The following is a 23120-nucleotide window of genomic DNA, read 5'->3' on the forward strand; positions in this document are numbered from 1 at the left end:
AATAATGTATAATTTATTAAATTATGTATCTGTGATGCTATCAGAGGTGACCAAACTGCCAAAGGTGGGCTGAATTCCCACGCCAGATTTGAAAAGAATCGATCCATTTAATCGAGTTAATGAAATAAAAAGAAGAGCCGATCATTAACTCCTGGCAATCCCGCCTCTTTGCCCCAACTAAAGATGGCGCCTGCGCAGCGCCTACAATCGCGACCTTTAACCTCTATGGGCGTGAAGCCCTTCGGGAAGAGAGCACCTGACGTACCAGCACGGAAGAGCCATTCCAGTGAGCTAACAGCTTGGACATGAATGTGTTTTACCCCTCGAAGCGTCCGCGTTTATCAGAGACGCCAGTGTCATACCGCTTTGTTCGTTTCAGCAGCGTTCTCCACTGGTCGTGAGGCAGCATGCCGAAATACTGCACGGCACCAAACTGCAACAACAGCGCGGGGCAGTCGAGTCCGGACAAGCGGATCAGCTTCTACAAGTGAGTGTCACGTATCCCGTTTACCTGGGGAAGGTTTGTGAGTGGGCTGGGCTGGTGGGGAGACTTGCATGGACGTGCGTTTAGTCGGGCGCAGCATGGAGTTGAACGTTAGAAGTGCAAAGGCATGGACGCAGCGTGTGGACGCCGTTTGTTTTGCTGCGGTCGCCACAGCCGCTGTCTCTGTTTGTCCCCGATACCGACACGCCGTTTGATTTCGTGACGCGTGTCGCCGCCTGCAGCAGGTTTTGTTGGGGAGGGTCAGTGTGACCTCCTGTCGCCGCCTCGTCCTTCAGTAAATGTTTGCGATGAATGGCAAAACTCAAAACAACACGATAAACGGCCGAGGTGACGGTAAGGTATTGAAACATGGCATAATGAAAGTGGGCAGAGTGGGTGGTAGTGGTGGGTCCGCAAGGATACCCTAAAGGCGGCGGTCCTCAAGTTCAGTCCTGTGGCTGCTGGTTTGTGTTCCAACTGCTGTAGTTTCACAATCAGGGAGTCGTGTTACTTTTTGTTGATCTTGCTGGCCTGTTGTCACCAACAGTTGTTCTGTTTAATTAGCTGGATTTTCTTTAATCAATAATAATAATAGAAGAAAAGCAACTGTGCTGTACTGCGAGATTTACATCGATTCACTTTACAAAGTTGGGACAGTTTGGGGAAAAGGCTAATTAAATCAAAAAGGAGTACTTTGTAAAATAACTTGTATTCAGTCAAACAGTATAAAGATAAGGCATTTAATGCTTTCCATAATCAACTAACAGCATTGTTTTTGAAGACATACAGTCATGTGAAAAAATAAGTACACCCCATGGAAATTGTTGATGTTTTCATTTTTTTGTACAAGTAAACATTAGGTGATTATGCAAACAGTGTTTACAGTTAAAGGTTTTATTTATTATCTAGTGCTTTTCATATCAATCTCTGATATTGTGCCTTTCATATGTATCTATGTATTTATTTATTATATAGTGTCTAAATTGGCCCTATTGTGTGCTTGGTGTGTGTTTGTGTTTGTGTGTGTCCTGCGGTGGGTTGGCACCCTGCCTGGGATTGTTTCCTGCCTTGTGCCCTGTGTTGGCATGGATTGGCTCCAGCAGACCCCCGTGACCCTGTTTTCGGATTCAGCGGGTTGGAAAATGGATGGATGGACGGATAGTGTCTTTCTATCTACAATGGCATGCAAAAGTTTGGGCCTCCTGCTTAAAATGTCTTCCTGTGGATTAGTTAAGTGAGCAGAAGATGAACTGATCACCAAAAAGCATCAATTAATGATAAACACATTTCTTTAATATTTTAAGCAAAATTACATTTTTATTTCAATCATTTACAGGTACAAAATACTAAAAAAAAAATGAAAAAGGCCTGAAGCAAAAGTTTGGGCACCCGACTGTCACGGAACACTGTCTTCGGTCAGTGTCCGCTAGTAGTCCATTGCTGGATGACGCTCAAGGTACCCCAAAACCCAGATAAAGTAAAGTCACCAATGTTTATTGCAGAAAAAAAATGATAAACCAGTATTGGTGGGAGAGATAAAGGACAAAATCCACAAAAAAAAAATACATATAACAGTTCAGCAGAACAAAAATAGTCGTATCCAACAAACAAGACGATTTCAATAAATTACACAAAAAAATTGTGTATAGTATTTATAGGCAAGGGCTCATAAAATGTTCATAGTCTTTAGTTGCCAAAAAATAAAACAGTAGAAAGAAAAAGGTCGTATAACTGTACCAATGACTCTGTAGCAGCCAAAACCTCTCACTCCCCAAGTGCTAAAGTTCTCCCCAGAATCTAGGAGACTTACTGGTTTAAAAATGTTGGAAAAATGAATTTAAGCATGTTGGAATGAACCTTTGTAATACGCAGAATAGCGCCCCCCTATCCCCACCACCCCTCCTTACTCATGACACTTAGCCTTTTAGGTATTTCCTACTCTGACACTTAAACACTAGAATTACCAGAGCCTCCAAAAAAACGCGTAGATCCGTCCCACCTTAAAACGCTTCTCACCTCTCCGTCAGCGTCTTTTGTCTTCTAAATGTGTGGATAAGCAGCAAACAGCAAGCAGCCTACTATCGCATTCCACCACCCCACACAGTTTTCTCAGCTCAAGTCTGTTTACCTGCGTGTCCGTTGCTTATTGAGTTGTATAGAGTGAGAAGTCAAGCAAAATGACACCTTTTTATAAATACTATATCGTTATTTGGAACACTTGCATTTCATGTGTGTTCCGTGTCTACAACAATCTATGTACAGTAAACACATCGTTAAACCAGAAACCTTTTTCATGTTTTGGTAATAATTGACAAAATGTAGACATGAAGTGTATAATGTGTGAAGCCTGAATTCCAAATATCAAAGAAACACTTTCACAAAAGGTGTGATTTATGATACTTGTAAAGGTTAGCTTTGTTTTTTTTATTCTGTTATTCTCTCAGCCACGTTCACGATCCCAACTCCCCATATCCCCACCACGTCCTTTGTATGTAAGAGCCAGATCTACAGCGTAAAGTCACGAGTGCAGAGCCTCCCATGTACATACACAAAGTACAGCGATGGCAAAAGTGCATTCTTGATCCGATGTAGAATCGTCGTCATGATTTGAGTTTACCTCTGTTATAGCACGTCTATGTGAAAACAGCAGTGTCAAATGTGTTTGGGGTGCAGGGAGTTGGGAACGTGAACGCGGCTGAGAGAATAACAGAATAAAAAAAAAAAAAAAAGCTAACTTTTACAAGTATCATAAATTACACCGACTGTTACAGACTGGAATCAAATGTACGTTTTTATTCTAAAATAGTAAGAATACGAGCAGCTCAGTTCTCAAAACGGACTCGTCCGGGATCAAACCCGTGAAGCTTTGATTACCAGTCAATAGCCGATACCGTTGCGCCACCGAAGCTGTCGTAGCAAATGTGTGTCAATGTCGCAGGTAAGCGTGGGTTGTTCTTCTGCAGTCATATTTTTGAATAAAAGTGCATTTGTTCTGTTCTATTTGTACTTTTTGTGAAAGTGTTTCTTTGATATTTGGAATTCAGGCTTCACACATTATATACTTCATGTCTACATTTTATCAATTATTACCAAAACATGAAAAACGTTTCTGTTTTAACGATGTGTTTACTGTACATAGATTGTTGTAGACACTGAACACACATGAAATGCAAGTGTTCCAAATAGCGATATAGTATTTATAAAAGGTGTCATTTTGCTTGATTTCTCACTCTATACAACTCAATAAGCAACTGACACGCAGGTAAACAGACTTGAGCTGAGAAAACTGTGCGGGGTGGGGGGGATGTGATAGCAGGCTGCTTGCTGTTTGCTGCTTATCGACACATTTACAGGACAAAAGACGCTGACGGAGAGGTGCAAAACGTTTTAAGGTGGGACGGATCTACGAGTTTTTTCGTAGGCTCTGGTAATTGTAGTGTTAAAGGCAGTGGGCTTTTACCATTCAGATAGAGGGGGAGGAACACAGCCTTATCCATATTTTATTCCTACTGGTATATACCATCTTACATACATCTCGCACATCCCCGGGGATTACATCTACATTTTTAAACAGCAATAAGACATAATATACATGAACGAATGAACTATTACTATATCTGTACTGTGAATGCTTTCCCCCTTTCCTGTTTCATGCTTCCCCAATGTTGAGAAGTCAGCTGCTTGCCGGCTTTTAGCAGCATAAAGGGACTACGCAGCCACACGCACGTAGAATGAAAACTGCCTGTCAATTGACCACTAACACGGCTAGTCCACTTAAAGAGAGGACTCCGCCAAGCCGGTAAGTGAATGCATTATCTAGCATAAAAATCTGATATTTATCGGAATGATGTGCCAACATTAAGTGTCTTGGCGGGGGGGGAACTTCACTTTATGAACCTTTCAGCGCTGCACCTGGCAACTCTTTACCATACTTTATTTTGTTAAATATTGGCTGCTGCTGGTTCTTCCGGCTCCCCTCACCGACAAAAGACCCGGTGACGGTTCTACTACCATCACACCGACATGGTCAGTACTTAGTAAGACCCTCATTGGCGAATATCACAGCTTGTAAACGCTTTTCATAGCCAGCTAAGAGTCTTTCAGTTTTTACTTGAGGAGTTTCACCCATTCATCCTTCATCCTTGGAAAAGGCATCTAATTCTGCAAGATTCTTGGGCTGTCTTGCATGTACTGCTCTCCCTTTTGAGATCTCTCCACAGAACTTCAGTGACATTTAGGTCGAGGGACTGTGTGAGGGCCATGGCAAAACCATCAGCTTGCGCTTCTTGAGGTATTCCATTGTAGATTTGGAGGTGTTTTTTGGATCATACTCTTATATTAGCACCCATCCTCTTTTTAACTTCAATTTGTGATGTTTGCTTCCAGAATTTGCTGGTATTTATTTGAATCCATTCTTTGCTCTACCAATGACATTTTTCCTGTGCCATTGGCTACAACACAAGCCCAAAGCCTGATCGATCCACCGCCATGCTTAATAGTTGGAGACGTGTTCTTTTCCTGAAATTCAGACCCTTTTTTTTTTTTTCTTTTTCTCCAAACATACCTTTGCACATTGTGACCAAAAAGTTCTATTTTGACTTCATCAGTCCACAGGACTTGTTTCCAAAATGCATCAGGCTTGTTTAGATGTTTTTTGCAAACTTTAGGTCCTGGATTTTGTGGGTAGGATGCAGGAGTGTTTTTCTTCTGCAGACTCTACCATGAGGGTCATATTTGTTCAGGTGTCTCACTGCACAGTAGAAGAGTGCACCACCACTCCAGGGTCTGCTAAAACTTCATTAAGGTCTTTTGCTGTCAAACGGGTTTTTATTTGCCTTTCTAGCAGTTTAACAAGAAGTTATCTCGGAAAGTTTTCTTGACCTTCCAGACCTCAGCTTGACCTCCACCGGGGCCTCATGCATAATGATATGCGTAGATTTCACACTAAATCATGGCGTAAGGACAAAAGCGGAAATGTGCGTACGCACAAAAAAATCTAGATGCATAAATCTGTGCGTTCGCCAACTTCCACGTTCTTCCGCTCCATATATACTGGTCAGCGTGAAAAGTAACGCACGTGTACGCGGCTGCTGTCCCACCCCAACTCCTCCCAGAATTATTTAAAGTCAGCATTCTGTGAAGACTATGGCATAAGCACAGGGGAAAATAGAAGAATTTCAGTGAATACCAAGTGCAGGCAATGAAAAATGTACAATTTGTTGGTTTGGTATAAACAACAAAAGGAAGTTGATCGAGTGACATAGAGTGTTGGAGAAACTCAAAAGCTCAAGTTCACAGTCGCACAGTGCCCAAAATAAAAAAAGAAGTTGTCAGATATCAAAGTCGCTGTGAAAAGGCGAGTCATAGCCCACCGCCTGAGTGTCATATGAAAGCTTAATAGGGTACAGATAACAGAAGAAAAAAAATAGGGACACAGTGGGGAAAAAAGCTTTTCAACTTTAATCTCGAAATTTCCACTTTAATCACGTAGTTTATTTTGTCATTAAAGTAGAACATCATAAACTTTCTTTAAATCGTTTAATTTACTAGTTTCTCAAATCCCATCATAATTATAGTAGCATGTAAAATGCTTTGTTTTGTATGTGTTCTTCTATGTACTCTGTGTGTGAATCACTACGTGCTTCTTAAACAACTGGACACAGAATCCATTACATTCGTGATATTACAGCTCATACTGAGATGTATACTTGATATCATTTTCATGATGATAGGAGTTAAAGCATGTTATTAAACATGGGAACATGGTGGCACAGTGATAGTGACGAGCTGGCGCCTTATCCACAGACTGCCTCACGCAAGATGCTTGCTGCGCCGTACACGATCTTCAATGAAATAATTTATTGCAGCAGTACTGTCTCTTTCAAACGTACTAATCTCCAATTACTGTCCTTCCTTTCTCCAAGTACCCAATCAGCTCAGTAATAGACATTAAGCCATCTGTAAGCTTAGAACGGCAATTCTTCAAAACTTTTAAGGAACATTGAAATATCTTCGTAGTACATGTTTAATTATTCTATCCATCTATCCTTCCAGTGTCGCGCCAGCCCAAGCAAGAATACAGCGCAAGGCAGGAACAATCCCTGAACGAGGCACCAGATTGTCGCTAGTGCTGTGCCACCGTGTCCTCACATGTTTAATTATTAACAATATAGATTATTTAAATGATGTTAACATTTTATCTGTATAATGTAATGAACATATTTTGCTGCATTTCATCGTCATCATATGTAAATATGCGCTTTATAAAGTGGCTTAAGTTTAGGTTTTATACATAGCGATTTGAGCATGGAAATGGGAGTACGCAACATTTCTGTGCGTATGCACCGTTTATACATGAGGCCCCCGTAACAATCAGTGAACAAGCCATAGACACCTGATAAGTGAATGAAGGTCTGAGACCACCTTGGGAAAAGTTTAGGGCTGCAACTAACGACTCTTTTAATAATCGGTTAATCTGTTGATTGTTTTGTCAATTAATCAGTTAGTTGGATTGTTTAAAAAAAAAAAAAAAAAAAATTGAAATTAAACACAAAGTTCATGAAATGGAACTTTTCACAAAATAAACAGATTTGCTTAAATTTTTCAGAAGTGTATTTTTCTAATGAATTACTTGTAGATATTTTAAACAATATAGTTTTTTATACAGCATTTATATAATAATACATCTGTATATATAAAATCCAACAGCTGTCTGTCCACTTTTCCTTACAGAACTACTTAATGGATTTAGATTGTGTTTTTTTTTCTAGAATTTGCTTCAACATTCTGGTTGATTTTGTGACTTTTCTCATCGCGCTAAGAATCATAGTTTGCTTGCAGGAGCGATATATTCGCGCTAATCTGAGGCAGAGGCTGAGGGGAGGGGGGAGCGTGTTTTTAGTCGAAATTCTGAGGTCACAACTCCAAAAATGAAAGTGCCTATTCCGGACAGAGAGTCTTCTCTTGCCTTTTATTATATAGATAGATATTAGATATAGATATATATAATCAGTCAGACTGTAACAACAGCTTTAAAATACAGGTATATTTATCAATTAGTCATTCAACTATAACTTAAACTAGTACTGGCATTCATAAATATCAAAATACAATGAAAAGCTTAAACGTGTAACAACAAATGAGGTTTGTAATGTGGGGTAGGGTGATATGAGGTTGGATTTTAGTTGAAGCTGTAGCAGATAAGCCCCTCGTCCACTTCTCGGACCCTCAGATACCACTCCAAACATCGGGTAAAAGTGTAATTATTATTTATTAAATAATAATTCTGTGCACCAAGCACTCTACACACCACACTATTCATAAACAATAAACTCTCTCTAAAATACTCTTTCCTCCTCGCCCAGACACTTCGCCACCCTACCTCCCAGCTCAGCTCACTGTACTGGGCTTCCCAGAGTCCTTTTATACACCCTGACCCGGAGGTGTTCCTGCCCAATCAGTCCACAGTTCCTTATTCCTTCCGGGTCAGGGTAAACAGTCCTTTTCTTCAACCCGGGAGCATGTCGTTTCTTCCTGTCACGTGATGATGACGTACCCCCGAGTTATAGGGCACATAAGAGCTCATGAGCCCCCCTACAGCGACGCCTGGTGGCCCCCAAGGTATCCAGCAGGGCTGCATATAAAAACTACATAGTCCATGAGGCCCTGCTGGAACTCGGGGGACGTTCACGCTGTTGGGAGAGCTCCTCCTGGCGGCCTGGGGGTGAGAGCCGGAATCGAAAGCCGGCAGTCCACCACAAAGCTTTATAAAGAATATCATCATCGTGACTTACTGTATTTTTTGCTCCATAAGAGGCACTTTTTTTCCCCCCCAAAAGAAGGGTGTAAATGTCTGTGCGTCTTATGGAGCAAATATTGCTTCACAGACCATGATGTGTATTACCTGACCTGACTCAGATGATGACAAGGGTTCTACTTCGGAGAAAGAATGCACGTCGCACTTTTGCCGTCGCTGTACTTTACATATGTACACGGGAAGCTCTGCAGTCTACTTGTGACTTTACGCTGTAGGAAGTAAGTAAATAAATCGAGGTAAATAACATTCGACCTGGCTCTTACAGTATATACAAAGTAGTCATGTGTTAATGTCATAGAATGCACAATACAGGGCACATTTCATATTGGCAATATTTTGTATTGTAAAATTCAGTGTGACAACATGTGCTGTGCTTTATGTTCTGCTACTGTATATAAGGAGCCTTCTCAAAGAGAGATTGGTAGGATTTTGAACATTTCACCCTCTACAGTGCACAATATAATTAGAATGTTCAAGGAATCTGGTCAAATTTTGGCACGAGAAGGGCAAGGTCTACAGCCACTTCTGAGTGTGCATGATCTCTGATCTTTAGATGTTACTATCATAAAAGCCGTTACGTGTCTATGATGGATGTCATAGACACACACGTGAGGCAGTCGTGGCACAGTGGTAGTGCTGCTGCTTTGTAGTAAGGAGATTGTGGGTTCGCTTCCCAGGTCCTCTCTGTGTGGAGAGCGCTTTGAGTAGTGAGAAAAGTGCTATATAAATGTAAAGAATTATGATGGATATCATGACATGGGCTCGCGAATACCTCAGATAGTCCCGGCCATTCGCCCTTCCATTCATTTAAGGCTTTTCTCTGCAAAGCAGAAGCCATGCATCAACACTGTCAAAGTGCCACCAACTTGTCTCAGATTGGTCTCATCTAAAATGGAAAGTCGCATGCTGGAATTATGTTTTGTGGTCTGACGTCTGGGCCAAAGAGGAAAAGGACCATCAAAGCTGTTGTCAATGTCCACTCTAAAGCCCAGTGTTTCCTAAGGTAAGGGGTTTGTGGTATGTCACTGCCCATGGCATGGGTAACTTGCAAATCTGTGAGGGCACCATTTGTGCAGAAACTTTATTTATATAGCACCTTTTAATACATGGAATGCAACTCAGAGTGCTTTACAGATTACATAGGAAAATAACCACAAGATGTCAAACTAAAGAAATTATACTAAATAAAATGGGACAACAGAGCACTGCTCCCAAAAAGTTTCTATGCCACAGTTGTGACTGTGCCTGTGCCACTGCTGACTCTACTCTCCAACTCACCTGCCGGTCTTAATGGCTGCCTCTGCTCCCCCAAAATTTGAGGGATACTTGATACGTTTGCAGTGGGGGAGGCGGTGCTTATAGCTTGAAATGGTGTTCACCTTGTTTCTGTTAAAGTTGTATAACAAGTTTTGGCTTGCAGGTGGAGTAGAGACTCGTTCATGGCTGAAACAGAAAGAACTTGAGCTTCAGGCCATTATATCAAAATTTAGTTAAGGCATGAAGCAGCTTTCAGTCTTTTAATTATGTGGCTTTTCTAAATCAAAAATTTCCTAAAAATATCGTACAAATCTCAAATAAATAATCCTAAATGTATCCTTCTAATATGCTGGTCCTTGCAGTGCTGTAAGTTATGGTTACATTCTAATACATGTATATTTATTTGATTGTCTTTACCAGGTTTCCCCTACATGACCCAGACAGGCTTAAGCAATGGCTGGTCAACATGAAGAGAGAGAATTGGAGCCCATCTAAGCACCAGCACTTGTGCAATGAACACTTCACATCTTCTTGCTTTGATGTTCGATGGGGGATACGTTATCTGACAAACACCGCAGTGCCTACGATATTCAACAGTTCAGACAGCCAGACGGTGGGTGATCTCTGCCAGCTGCACTGCTTGTCATTTTCTGTACAGTTTTAATTTGAGAATTTAGTTATGTACAAACTGCAACTCTGTTGACTTGCTATTATCCTAATACCCTTCCTAATATGAATTTTTCCACAGTCTCTTTCTTATGGAGTCATGGACACTGACCTTACCTGAGCTTGAGAAGCCTGCAGTCCTTTAAGTATTGTTCTAGGATCTTCTATGACTTGGTGTTCCATTTTTACTTTGGCTCTATTACATTTTGTCTAAAGATATGAAGCTGGATATGTGCAAAAGGATATCAGAAAGGGGACAGAAACTTTTTCACAGCACTATACTCTGCATTTTTAGTGGCACTAAATATAAAACATAGAGCACACATACCAGTACGCATGTCCTTTGCATGGCTCACTTGCACAGCCATGCAGAAAAGACCAAGCATAGAGGTTGTGACAATTGTATATTATAAGTGTGTCTAGTCCTTCATATGCTGTGAAGTAAATGTCCATCCACTTTTTACATCCCCAACCTGAGTCCCCAAAGATTTGATGTATGCTGCTGTGTCACCCGACATAGCTATAAGTACATAACTGGATTGAAACTAAACCAACACATAGATATTTCTGTTACTGGATTGCATGCAGCACACACTTTTATGCATGGCTGTGCAATTTAGCCCTGTAAAGGACTGGCATACCAGTACATGTGCTTCTTACCTGACGCGCTATGCAGCTTGGACAATAATAATGCAGGTATTTTTACTTCAGGAAAATCAGTATTGTGTTTGGTTACCTGCTGCTTTTAAAAGTAATCGGACAGTGTAACACATTACTTTTAATGTAATTTTCATGTTACTAAACACAGACTAACAGAGTGCAACAGACATTCATATATTACTAAATTCTTAACAGAGTTACAGCTAAGGGGTTACATGACCAAGTAATCGGATTACAGGTAGTCCCCGAGTCACGGACATCCGACATACGAACGGGGCCGCAGCTGCTCCTTCATCGGTCTGTGGGACGTGACACAGGCTCCTCAGTAACTGCCACTGCATCATCTCTGGCCTGGGGACGCTGCAAGCGGTGGCTGGAGGGAGGTGGTTTCGCTGTGCAGTGCAGTGTCGCGTCCCTCGGGTGGCTCCGGTTGATGAATAGGGCGGTGGGGGCCACACCCCATTCATTCTCGGTGGGCGGCTGGATGCGTGGCAAGCGCTCGTGTGCAGGACGGATCCTTGATGGGGTGGAGGGGGGTGGTTCGCTGCCCGCCCGCCCACCACGCCACTGCAGCTGCTGCTCCTGGATGGGGCAGAGGGGGGCGTTTCACTGCCCACCCACCACACAGCCTTGCAGTGTCCCTCGAACGGCTGCCCAGTTCATGCTCGGTGGGTGGCTGGTGATGCTGCAAGCCGTGACCCGGTTGTGGCTAAACTGAGGCCATTGAGGGTGAATGGGACGGCGGGGGGCAGCATTGTAGTGTGCCTCGGGTGGCTGCCTGTTGAATGGGGGTGGTGGTGGGCGATTCACTACCCACGTTTGGCTGCACCCCGTTTGCTCTCGGTGGGCTGACGCTGCAGGCAGCATACTGTATGCAAGTTGAGGTGACTATGTGGTGGGTGGGTGGTGAACCGCCCTTCACTGCCCCCATTCATTCTCAATAGCAAACCTGCTTGTACTGTTACGTACATAACGGGAAGTTGTCTGTCGTCAGTACACAAGACGTGCTGGCGAGGGGCGCCTTCCTGCTGTGATAGCGTGTACAGTGCTGTGCAGAAGAGCCTTCAACAATGTCTCTGAAACACAAATCTGATGATACAGTAAAGAAGAGAAAAAGCATCTCCATGGAAAATAAAGTAGAAATAATAAAAAGGTCAGAGAGAGGTGAAGCTCCGTCATTCATTGGCAGAGCACTTGGTTATAGTCAGTCAACGATAGCTTTTATTAAAATAATGTACCTGTTCCGACTTACATACAAATTCAACTTAAGAACAAACTTACAGTCCCTATCTCGTACGTAACCTGGGGACTGCCTGTACTCGCAGAGAAATCTGTGTTAACCTGGTTTCTCGGAGACCAATATCCTGATTTTAGTGTGTATTAGTGAAATAAAGAGTTTACATGGCATTTTAGAGACTGGGTTTCTGTGAATAATAGAAACAGAATTTTTAGGGTCAAAAATTGAATTGTGTGATCAACTTTTTATTAAGGTCAAACAAGAACATTAAAAACCAGTAAAAGTAGTTTTTTGCCACTGTGTCTGCTCTGCTCCTTGTTAAAGGAATACTTCACCCAAAAATATTTATTTTTATGTAGTTTATATAGATGGGCAAAAAATATTTTTAGTGTTTTTTTCAAGGAGAACAAACATTAACATTTCTGATAGAATGGTAGGCAGTAGTGACCAGCACTGGACAAAGCAGTCAGTCAGTCAGTCATTGTCCAACCCGCTATATCCTAACACAGGGTCACGGGGGGGTCTGCTGGAGCCACAGCACAGGCAAACAATATCAAATGTCCATGAAAAAAGAAAAAAAAAAACACGTTACTTGTATGCATTATCCACAGGTCAAGTCATCCAATTTTATACTCTCATTGTGCAAAACCCAGTTATTTTTGGTAAAAATATTGCTAAATAAATACCTCCAGAAAATGAAAGTAAGCCACAAATGGCAAGCCCTTTCACATGGAGTTGAACTTTTGAATTAAGGACCCACCTCTCCCCCTCGTTAACTGGCTAAGAGTTCTGCTGTCTTAAACTTTGTCTGTTCTCCAGTAAAACCTGAGCGCAACTGTTTTCTCAGCCGTCACTATAAACTACGTGGAGTAACATATAAAAAAAATATGGTGGAGTACTTCTTTATCATTATATTCAGATACAAGTAAGGGAGCAAAATCCACAACAAAAACACATATTAAAAGAGCAACAAAAGAGAGTTAAAGGAACACTCTACCTCAAGAAATAGTTTTTGTTTCCTTCTCCATGTAGCAAGTAGTGATGTCTGTGAAAACATTGTTAACTCATCTTTTCATGGACAACACATTTCAGGCAGTCTATGGAGACCAGTGCTGGACCACAATATAAAAATGTCCATGGGGAAAAAATCTCATGTTACTCATGTCAGATATTCCAAATGTCCAGTCATGCTCACAGTGGGCAAAATGCATTTATTATTTTGCTAAAGTTTTGACAAATACTTTGGAAACTCCAAACTTCAAGCTCCTAGAGGAGATACATTCAGTCTGCATCGAGTGCTTAAACTGAAGATCCACCTCTTCCCCTTCATTCATTGGTCATGAGACCTGTCTTCAATTCAAAAGCTTGTTTCTATGTGAATAGGTTTCTTCTGTGTGCATTTCTGATTTTTTCCAGAAGTACAGTATTTATTTACCAAAATTATAGCAAAAAATACTTGTTTTGCCCATTCTGAGAAAATGACTAAATGACACAATGTGGCTTGTGTGACACAAGCAACATCATGTTTTTTCATGGGCTTTTTAAAATTGTATTCTGTGGTCCAGCATTGGTTTCCGTAAATGGCTATTCTTTCAAAGTTTATTTCCATTCCCCATGAAAATAAAGACTTTTCTCTGCCATTACTATAAAAACTACACAGGAAAGTGACATACAAAAAAGAACAACTTTTTGATGAAGTATTTCATTAAGAGAGTTAATGTAATGGCAAAAGTACAAACATTTCTACATTTCTTTACATTTTAGTCTAACAATACTAATATATAATGCAGAATAAAAGAAAAAAGATTGTACATAATTCAGTAAGAGGTAAAATGATGAACTGATTGTGAATGTGACTTAAACAAAAACCTGCATCCAAAGGGGTCTTGGGACTGAGCTCGAACTACACTGCCCTCCATAATGTTTGGGACAAAGGCACATTTTTTCCCCATAATTTCCTCCTCTGCTCCACAGTTTAAAATTACAAATCAAACCATTTGAGATGTGATTAAAGTGCACACTGCAGACTTTCATTTAAGGGGATTGTATCCATTTCAGTCCCAGCAAATAGAAATGGCAACAGTTTTTATGCATGGTCCCCAACCCCATTTCAGGGCGCCGTATGTTTGGGACACAGCAATGGCAGGTCTATTAAAATCTCCATATTTAGGACTTTGTCATATCCCTTGCATGCAATGATTGGTTGAAGTCTACTCTGCCTAGTGTCTAATGCTACCAAGTTCCCAAACATTATGGAGGGCACTGTAGGTGCCAGGTTTATATTAATGTGGTGGTTGGAATACATATACATTGTTAAAACTGTATGGATGGATTTCTGATGTTTTGTTATACCACTTTTGAATGCCTCTTGTCAGAGCACTTTGCCTAACTATGAAACTGCACAAGTATTCCTTCGCTTATGCCACGATTTGTAAAGACACCACAAAGTGAGGATGCTTTTGTCCCTTTCTCAGTGTGACCTTGATGTTGCGGCTCCAACTCTGTTGTTGCTTATTTGTAACTTAAAGATTCTAGTTATACAGACAGAAATCTTTATGCACATGTAAAGCAGAAATAAAAGCACTAAGGGAAAATAATTTCTTAGCCAGTATGCTATTATTTATTTACTTTTTTGTTTGTTTTTTTTTTTTTAATTTCCAGAAACGAAAGTCAAGCACCACACACAAGTCTTCATTCAATCCAGAAAAGAAAACTAGAACAAGTAAAACTGTGCCACTACTCTCAACAGTTAATGAAATATGCCAGACTGGAAATGCTGCTTCACTTCAGCTGTATGCCTTAACTGTTGACCCTAATGTGCCATGCAGCCCTGCATTAGAGGATGCGCTCCCTCTTGGGTGCAGTGTAACTTCAGGTGCCATTCAGACATTAGTGCCAGCATTATCCATATCAGGCAGTCATGAAGTGGAGGGTGAAGTGAGCATTTTCCCTATTGCGCTTTTTCAGAGAATGCCTATTCTAAATGGTGAAGCTGACACTGGAGCAAACCCTTCAGAATCTGTACCTGGACTTGCTGACGATAAAGTAGACCTTTCAGCTGTCTCTGCCTTTTTTGCTGAGGTAGAGGATGATATTTCCGGTGACAAATCCAAGGACGTTGCTGTCGTCACACCGGAGGTCGTAGAGCATCCAGCTCTAGTAGTTGAAAATGTTTCTGTGAGTCCTCTAGTGGAACCTATGCCAAACTCGTCGAAGGATGACCAAATCACACAGGATGAGCCTGCTCTTCAGATTATAGCTTATTTTGAGACTATTCCCAGCAACACTGTGCTCCCCTCAAGTCCAACATCTTGTCCGGCTTCAAGCTCCACTGCTCTGGACACTGTGTTATCTTCAGCCTTGACTCTCCCAATTGTGTCTACCTTACCCATTGTTTCAAATCAGAGCACATCACCACATTCTTTGGTCATGACGGTGGAGAAGGTGGATGGTGACAATGCAGCCCTCGAGAAACAACTGGAAGAGCACAGGTGCATGATTTTGGCTAACTTTTATCTTGTAAGGTTGTGTTCATGTATAAGTGAAAAGATCGACACATAATATTAGGACTGGTCACCTTTGACAGATGTATTCTGACAACACATTATCTTTGTATAGTTTATTGTCTTATACCTTCATTTCATGCGAAGTGACTTTATAACCACAAGTGCTTTCTTGCTACTCACAGTTGCTTCCATATTTCATTGCTGTAAGCAATGGTAGGTGAAGAACCTGTTCAGAGTTTCATAGAAAGTAAGGAGGAGTGGAGAATATAGACTGAATTCACATCTTTGTGCTTTGCAGCTATAGGGAGCATTAATTATGAGCGTTGAATGGGTAATGAAGTTCCTGCTAGACACTTTACAAACTAGAAATTTGTATGTATGTGTGTGTGTGTGTGTGTGTGTGTGTGTGTGTGTGTGTGTATATATATATATATATATATATATATATATATATATATATATATATATATATATATATATATATATATAATATTTTTTAATGTGTTCACATATTATCTATGAAGCACCTATTGCAATAGCCATGTCCATCTGTCTGTTTGCATGAAACAACTTGGTCCCCCATGAACGAATTTTATTGAAATGTGGCACATGTATTCTTAAAGGAAATGTATTGCGACAATTCAATTTTTCGTTGGGATATCTCAGATAGATCACGCTGTGCACTGTTTTAAAATTTCAAATTCTCCCATTGAAAAGCATTGGCGAATTTGCAAGCTCGTCTATCATAAAACGGAGAAACGTTCTGTGCGAATTTGGCTACAAATTAGTATAATGTTTCAGTTTTACCTTGAGAGCGGTAACACCAACGTCTGTATTTTCCTCTTTTTCACCTCCGATAGATGCGACTGATGGCAAAGGGGTCCTCAACGCAAGTTAATGAAAAACCAGCAGGTTGCGTGTGCGGGGTAAAAAGTCACTTTCATTGCTGGCTGCTTGCTCGCACGGGGGACAGAAATCCTCTGATCAGCATGTCCAGCAAGGCACACTCAGAAACCGTTGCATGTGTATTCCTTCTCCTGATGCTTTAATTAGTAACAGGTAAGTTAAATGTTCTTACTAACAGTAAAGATATAAAATGCAAAAAATAAACAAAGGGTTATATGCATATTAATGAAGTACCCTGTGGCGTGTAAGCCGTTGAGCACGGAGCCAAAAAAAATGTAGTCGGTACTGCTTACCGTACAATAAACCAAACTCACAGCTCCATTATCTGCACTTTATTATGATTCAGTACTTCACTGTTACTATACTTTACTAGGGTGCCCAGACATCATGGTGACAGGGACAGTCCAGATTTTCAAGCAATGTGTCGCAATATGTAACTGAAGAATATCAAAATGTCCCAGTTTTAACAGTCTGCCCATCTAATAAAGCATTCTTTGCTGAAACAAACTTCTTCACAATACATTTAGTACAGCAAGATGACCCCAGCCCCCCCATAAAAACCAATAACCACACACCCCAATTCGATATAATATACATTTAATAGCATGGTCATAACTCCAAAGGGAAAGCTTGATTAAGAATATGTGTGTTAAATTTTAACAGCATTGCCAAGACAACCAAAAAATGGACAAAATCGGACAACACTGCCATTTGTTTCCATTTTGAGCAATGTGCGGAATCCTATCTGCTCATTTGTGAAAGTGTTTCTGTTTTCCATGCCCTGAACCCTCGGTATTGAGGATGAGATAAAGCAGGCATTAAACAAATGAGGATGGCCTTTATACATGGACATACATACAGGTATCCTTTGATTAACGCAATTAATTAATCCATTGATATTACCACGTTATGTAAAACCGCGCTAATTAAATATAGAAACTAATGGGAAAAAATATAATTGAGCTATCATTTAAAATGTGGAAAATCTACATGTAAAAAGTACTCGTATTTGTGTGTGTAGCTGCGTTTTCCCAAAGTTTCCAAAGTTCAGCAGCTCTAACTCATAAAATGGGATTCAACAAAGGCCTGACGCGCAGAAATGATTCCACAGACAAAATATCTTCGTTTTTTAAGTGTTTAGTTAAGTTTCAAAGTAAAACAGTTCACACAAAAAAGAAAATTAAAATAGCAAAAAAAGGAAAAATTTATAATAAGAAAAATTCAATTCTAAGCTTAATCTTGTTACATCTTAAATCGTTACTAATCACTTATAATTTCTGAACCATTTCAAAACGTTTCTGAACCATTTCAAAGCAGTCGGAAAACTGTATGCTTATCCCAGTTCTAAGTTGAAAATGGGTCTTTCAAGTCCCTGTTTACTGGGACCTGTTCTAAACACAACAAGAGCTTATTATCACACTATTTCTCAGTTATAGCAAGAAGGTTCTATCTCTTACTAACTTATAGGGGGAAAAGACCATACCATTGTCTATGACTATGGAAGAAATTATATTCTATTCAAATTAAGCAAACATTAATATGAGTTTCACTCAAAACTTTAACTTTCTAAGATTGGCTCTTACAGTGTGTATAAAATAAAAGTCAAAATGCAAACAAAATCTTTATTAATTAAAACTAACAGTGTTTTAGAAAAGAATTTATGGAGGGTCATTTGGACTGTTCGTTCTTTCTTCTGGCTCTCGTAGATCCATCTGTAACAAGCAATTTGACTTTCTAAGCAGCGGCCGACGAGCGTACTTCTGCCAACATCAGGATCCATCTCAGTAATTTGATGTTGAAGGGTTTCAAACGTAGAGAACATTGCATCAAATTGTTTCAATGTTAAGAGATCTTCCATTTCAATCATAATCAGAGTTCTATTACGCAATGATTGCATGCTTGCAGTCTTTGATGTAAATTTTCCTTGGTCTCGGTAGGTACAGTTGTGCTTGAAAGTTTGTGAACCCTTTAGAATCTATATATATAATTCACTAAGCCGCCGACAAGTAGCCACCCATAGAAAGCATGCCGGAAGGGGCGTGGATTCACTAAACCGCCGACAAGTAAGACGCCAATGGTGCATGCAGGAAGGAGCCACGCCCACCAACTCTTAGACCATTGGATACGACGAAAACTCGCAGAGCCACGCCCACCAACTTGGATGCGATGCCTTGGAAAACATGCCGTCATTTCTGTTTGTCTGTGCCACAGTCCACATGCAGCTCTGAGCAACGTTGACTTTTCATTAGTCAACCTCAGTGGAAGCTTGGTTCACACAGAGGCAGCGCCAGAGAGAGAGAGCCGCGCAATCCTTTAAAACTGAGGTTAAAACACAATGAAGGAAGCAGTCTTTAAAAACCAATTAGCCCTGTGCCTCTTTTTCATTAGCGTCTCACCTGCTTAACCGATGCAGGCCCTGCAACAGTCGAGACGCTCTCTCACCAGCTGACCTTCTCTGTGCCTGACTCCACTACTGTCAGTCGCCTGATTAAAAATGGCCTTTTGAAGGGGAGCTATGGACCCGCTATACCACAGGAACACATTGCCTTCGAGCCTGCTCTCGCTCACTCTAACGTACCGGCTTTCTCTCTCTCCTCACTCGCTCGCACACTGCACAGGGGAGAAATGCCCGCAGCACGACTCCACCCGGAAACCGTTTCAGCCACACTTCCACACCCCTCGCTACGCTGTGAGTGCGATGATTATTTATTTAAAAATGGCCTTTTGAAGGGGAGCTGTGGACCCGCTATACCACAGGATCACCTGTGACATTGCCTTCACATTGTTTTCCTTTTATTTCTGATCCAGTCGAGCAGATCAGACACCCAGGCAAACAACACTGAATAATCAATAGCTGCAACCACTTTGCCCGCCCCAACTCCTCACCTGAGTTGATTTCGTCTGAGTTCAGCAGTGTTTCCCAAACTCGGTCCTGGTGAACCCCTGTGGATGCAGGGTTTTGTTCCAACCAGATTCCTAATCATTACTGCCGGTGAAACTCATCCGGGATAAATCGGTTTTTCAAACGCAGCCGTGTAGCAGATTAGTCTAGCAGGATGTAATAATCTGAGATGAATACACGCCCCCGCGCTGAGTGAAAAGCCAATGTATATTGAGTCTAGAAAACATGATCAGCAAGTCTTTGATAGGCTGCAACAAAATGATGAAAGAACGGGCGCATTTTTTTCCTCACAAGCTGAGTGGGTGGGTGTTAGTTAATTAGTTACTCGAAGGATTTCAAGATTTAATATGCACAAGCGGTAACACTGCAAAAGCAGCCCAAACCAGAAAAGACGGCTGGCAAAAAGTGGCCGACAAATTAAATGCGTGTGCATTGTACTTACTGAAAGAAGCGTTACGGATTTTGCAAATGTTCATTTTTTCCCTCTGCTTAAAAAACATTAAAAAAGCAGCGTGATTATGCGGCGTATACTACGCTGCAGCATGTAAAACAGTTTGTCGCGGATAATTTGCCTTTTACTTTAACACGAAGACAATTTCCTGTTAGATTTGCCTTTGCGATGACAATTGATAAGGCACAGGGCCAAACTTTCAAAAAGATGTGCATGTATCTGCCAAAACCAGTTTTCAGTCACGGACAGTTGTATGTTGCTCTCTCTAGAGTTCCATCTTTTCATTTACTTACTGGTATGCCTGCAGGAATACGTGCAGCGAGCGAGCGAGCGAGCGACACACACACACACACACACACACACACACACACACACACACACACACACACACACACAGGCGCGCGCGCGAGAGAGCGAGCGCTGCACGCATCTGAATACTGCATTACATTGATATACCGGTGTTTTCAGTATTCAAAGCGCTATCCACACAGGGAGAAACCGGGAAGTGAACCCAAAATCTTCCACAGTCTCCTTACTGCAAAGCAGCAACACTACCACTGCGCTACAAGGCAGTTAAAGAATGCACCGGGCTCGATTTTGTTTTCACTTCTGTTTACAGCGACCGGATCGTAGCGTGCATTATTGCAATGTTACTTTTCTTGGTGGCTTATTACATTACGGATGTTTCACATGTTAATTTTTTTCCCAGTGCTTAAAAGACATTAAAAAAGTGTTTCTCAACTGTGACTCCGGAACAACTCAGTACGCAAGCTATATTAAGCGTCAACAACGAAGACTCGCTACACCTTAATGAACAAGTGCTGAAACTTATCCCTACCGACGAAGTAACTTTCACCAGCGTGGCCTCCATCGTCACAGACGATCCCCCTTTCAGTCACGGACAATTGTATGTTGCTCTCTCCAGAGGTCCATCTTTTCATTCACTCACAGTGGTATCCACAAACCCTCCCCATTTGGACAACTGTGTCGTTCAGGAAGTGTTCACCCATCAATACATAATTATGCGGCGTATGCTACGCTGCGGCTTGGCTAGTTATCTATATTTCTGCATAAATATGAGCTTAAACATCATCAGATTTTCACTCAAGTCCTAAAAGTAGATAAAGAGAAACCAGTTAAACAAATGAGACAAAAATATTATACTTGGTCATTTATTTATTAAGGAAAATGATTGAATATTACATATTTGTGAGTGGCAAAAGTATGTGAACCTTTACTTTCAGTATCTGGTGTGACCCCCCCCTTTGCAGCAATAACTGTAACTAAACGTTTCCGGTAACTGTTGATCAGTCCTGCACACCGGCTTAGAGGAATTGGAGCCCATTCCTCCGTACAGAACAGCTTCAACTCTGGGATGTTGGTGGCTTTCCTCACATTAACTGCTCGCTTCAGGTCCTTCCACAACATTTCGATTGGATTAAGGTCAGGACTTTGACTTGGCCATTCCAAAACATAAACTTTATTCTTCTTTAACCATTCTTTGGTAGAACGACTTGTGTGCTTAGGGTCGTTGTCTTGCTGCATGACCCACCTTCTCTTGAGATTCAGTTCATGGACAGATGTCCTGACATTTTCCTTTAGAATTCTGATATAATTCAGAATTCATTGTTCCATCAATGAAGGCAAGTCGTCCTGGCCCAGATGCAGCAAAACAGGCCTAAACCATGATACTACCACCACCATGTTTCACAGATGGGATAAGGTTCTTATGCTGGAATGCAGTGTTTTCCTTTCTCTAAACAGAACGCTTTTCATTTAAACCAAAAACTTCTATTTTGGTCTCATCCGTCCACAAAACATTCTTCCAATAGCCTTCTGGTTTGTCCACATGATCTTTAGCAAACTGCAGACGAGCAGCAATGTTTTTTTTTTTTTTTTGGAGAGCAGTGGCTTTCCCCTTGCAACCCTGCCATGCACACCATTGTTGTTGAGTGTTCTCCTGATGGTGGACTTATGAACATTAGCCAATGAGAGCGAGGCCTTCAGTTGCTTAGAAGTTACCCTGGGGTCCTTTGTGACCCCGCCGACTATTAACACGCCTTGCTCTTGGAGTGATCTTTGTTAGTCGACCACTTCTGGGGGAGGGTAACAATGGTCTTGAATTTCCTCCATTTATACACAATCTGTCTGACTGTGGATTGGTGGAGTCTAAACTCTTTAGAGATGGTTTTGTAACCTTTTCCAGCCTGATGAGCATCAACAATTCTTTTTGTGAGGTCCTCAGAAATCTCCTTTGTTCGTGTCATGATACACTTCCACAAACATGTGTTGTGAAGAGCAGACTTTGATAGATCCTGTTCTTTAAATAACACAGGGTGCCCACTCACACCTGATTGTCATCCCATTGATTGAAAACACCGAACTCGAATTTCACCTTCAAACTAATGCTAATCCTAGAAGTTCACATACTTTTGCCACTCACAAATATGTAATATTTGATCATTTTCCTCAATAAATAAATGACCAAGAATAATATTTTTGTCTCATTTGTTTTTAACTGGTTTCTCTTTATCTACTTTTAGGACTTGAGTGAAAATCTGATGATGTTTTAGGTCATATTTATGCAGAAATATAGAAAATTCTAAAGGGTTCACAAACTTTCAAGCACAACTGTATCTGCCTTTGCTAAAATTGCCGATAGTCGATTCATTGAAGTCGAGTTCCCTGCCAATGTTTGCTTTTGTTTCGCCATGATCGTATCTTTTTATTATCTCAATCTTCACATCTAAAGTAATAAGCTTTCTTCTCTTCTTTTCACTTTCCAATGAGGACTCATGCTTTTGCTTGTTCATGTTTGGAAAGGGCAAGCTCTTAAAAGAAAGGATAAAAAAAGTGAACAATATGGTGACTGTTGGCAACTGAATTGGTAACTCATGACTCCATGAGAGTTTGAATGCCCATTATGGCCGGTGAGCTGGGCATACGTGGGACGGCGACACCTGCACGTTCAGTCACAACCTCTCATTTTCGTGCAATTTTAAAAAAACGTGCTAATCAAATTTATAGCCGCGGTATTCAAAGGGCTTTCGCATTCAAAGTAAGAGTTATTCAAAATCTGTGCATAATTAAACTGCACTAAACAAGGGATACATGTACTTCACAAGTGTCCCGGTTTGGGTATATCCTTAGGGTGCCACATTTACCCGATTTCCATAATGGTCAGTCTCCTTTCATTTCTTTTCTTCCCTAACATTTGTCATTAATGAACAGCTTT

General features: G+C 41.0%; 1 protein-coding gene across 2 annotated transcripts in view; it reads left to right on the forward strand.

The window, feature by feature from the left end:
• The first annotated feature begins 225 nt into the window (after positions 1 to 225).
• The window catches only part of LOC114647043 (THAP domain-containing protein 5-like), a 40793-nt gene continuing 17898 nt past the window's right edge, over positions 226 to 23120 (forward strand). Inside the window, exons 1-3 of one of the 2 annotated variants that reach the window (XM_051934196.1) lie at positions 226 to 487; positions 9978 to 10170; positions 14782 to 15611. In XM_051934196.1, the coding sequence (XP_051790156.1) occupies positions 408 to 487; positions 9978 to 10170; positions 14782 to 15611 (1103 nt within the window). In that variant the 5' untranslated portion in view covers positions 226 to 407. The remainder of the gene's footprint in view (positions 488 to 9977; positions 10171 to 14781; positions 15612 to 23120) is intronic. The other variant, XM_028795530.2, reaches the window with a different exon arrangement.

This window comes from Erpetoichthys calabaricus, chromosome 1, assembly GCF_900747795.2.
Source record: "Erpetoichthys calabaricus chromosome 1, fErpCal1.3, whole genome shotgun sequence".
In the NCBI taxonomy this organism is placed as follows: Eukaryota; Metazoa; Chordata; class Cladistia; order Polypteriformes; family Polypteridae; genus Erpetoichthys; species Erpetoichthys calabaricus.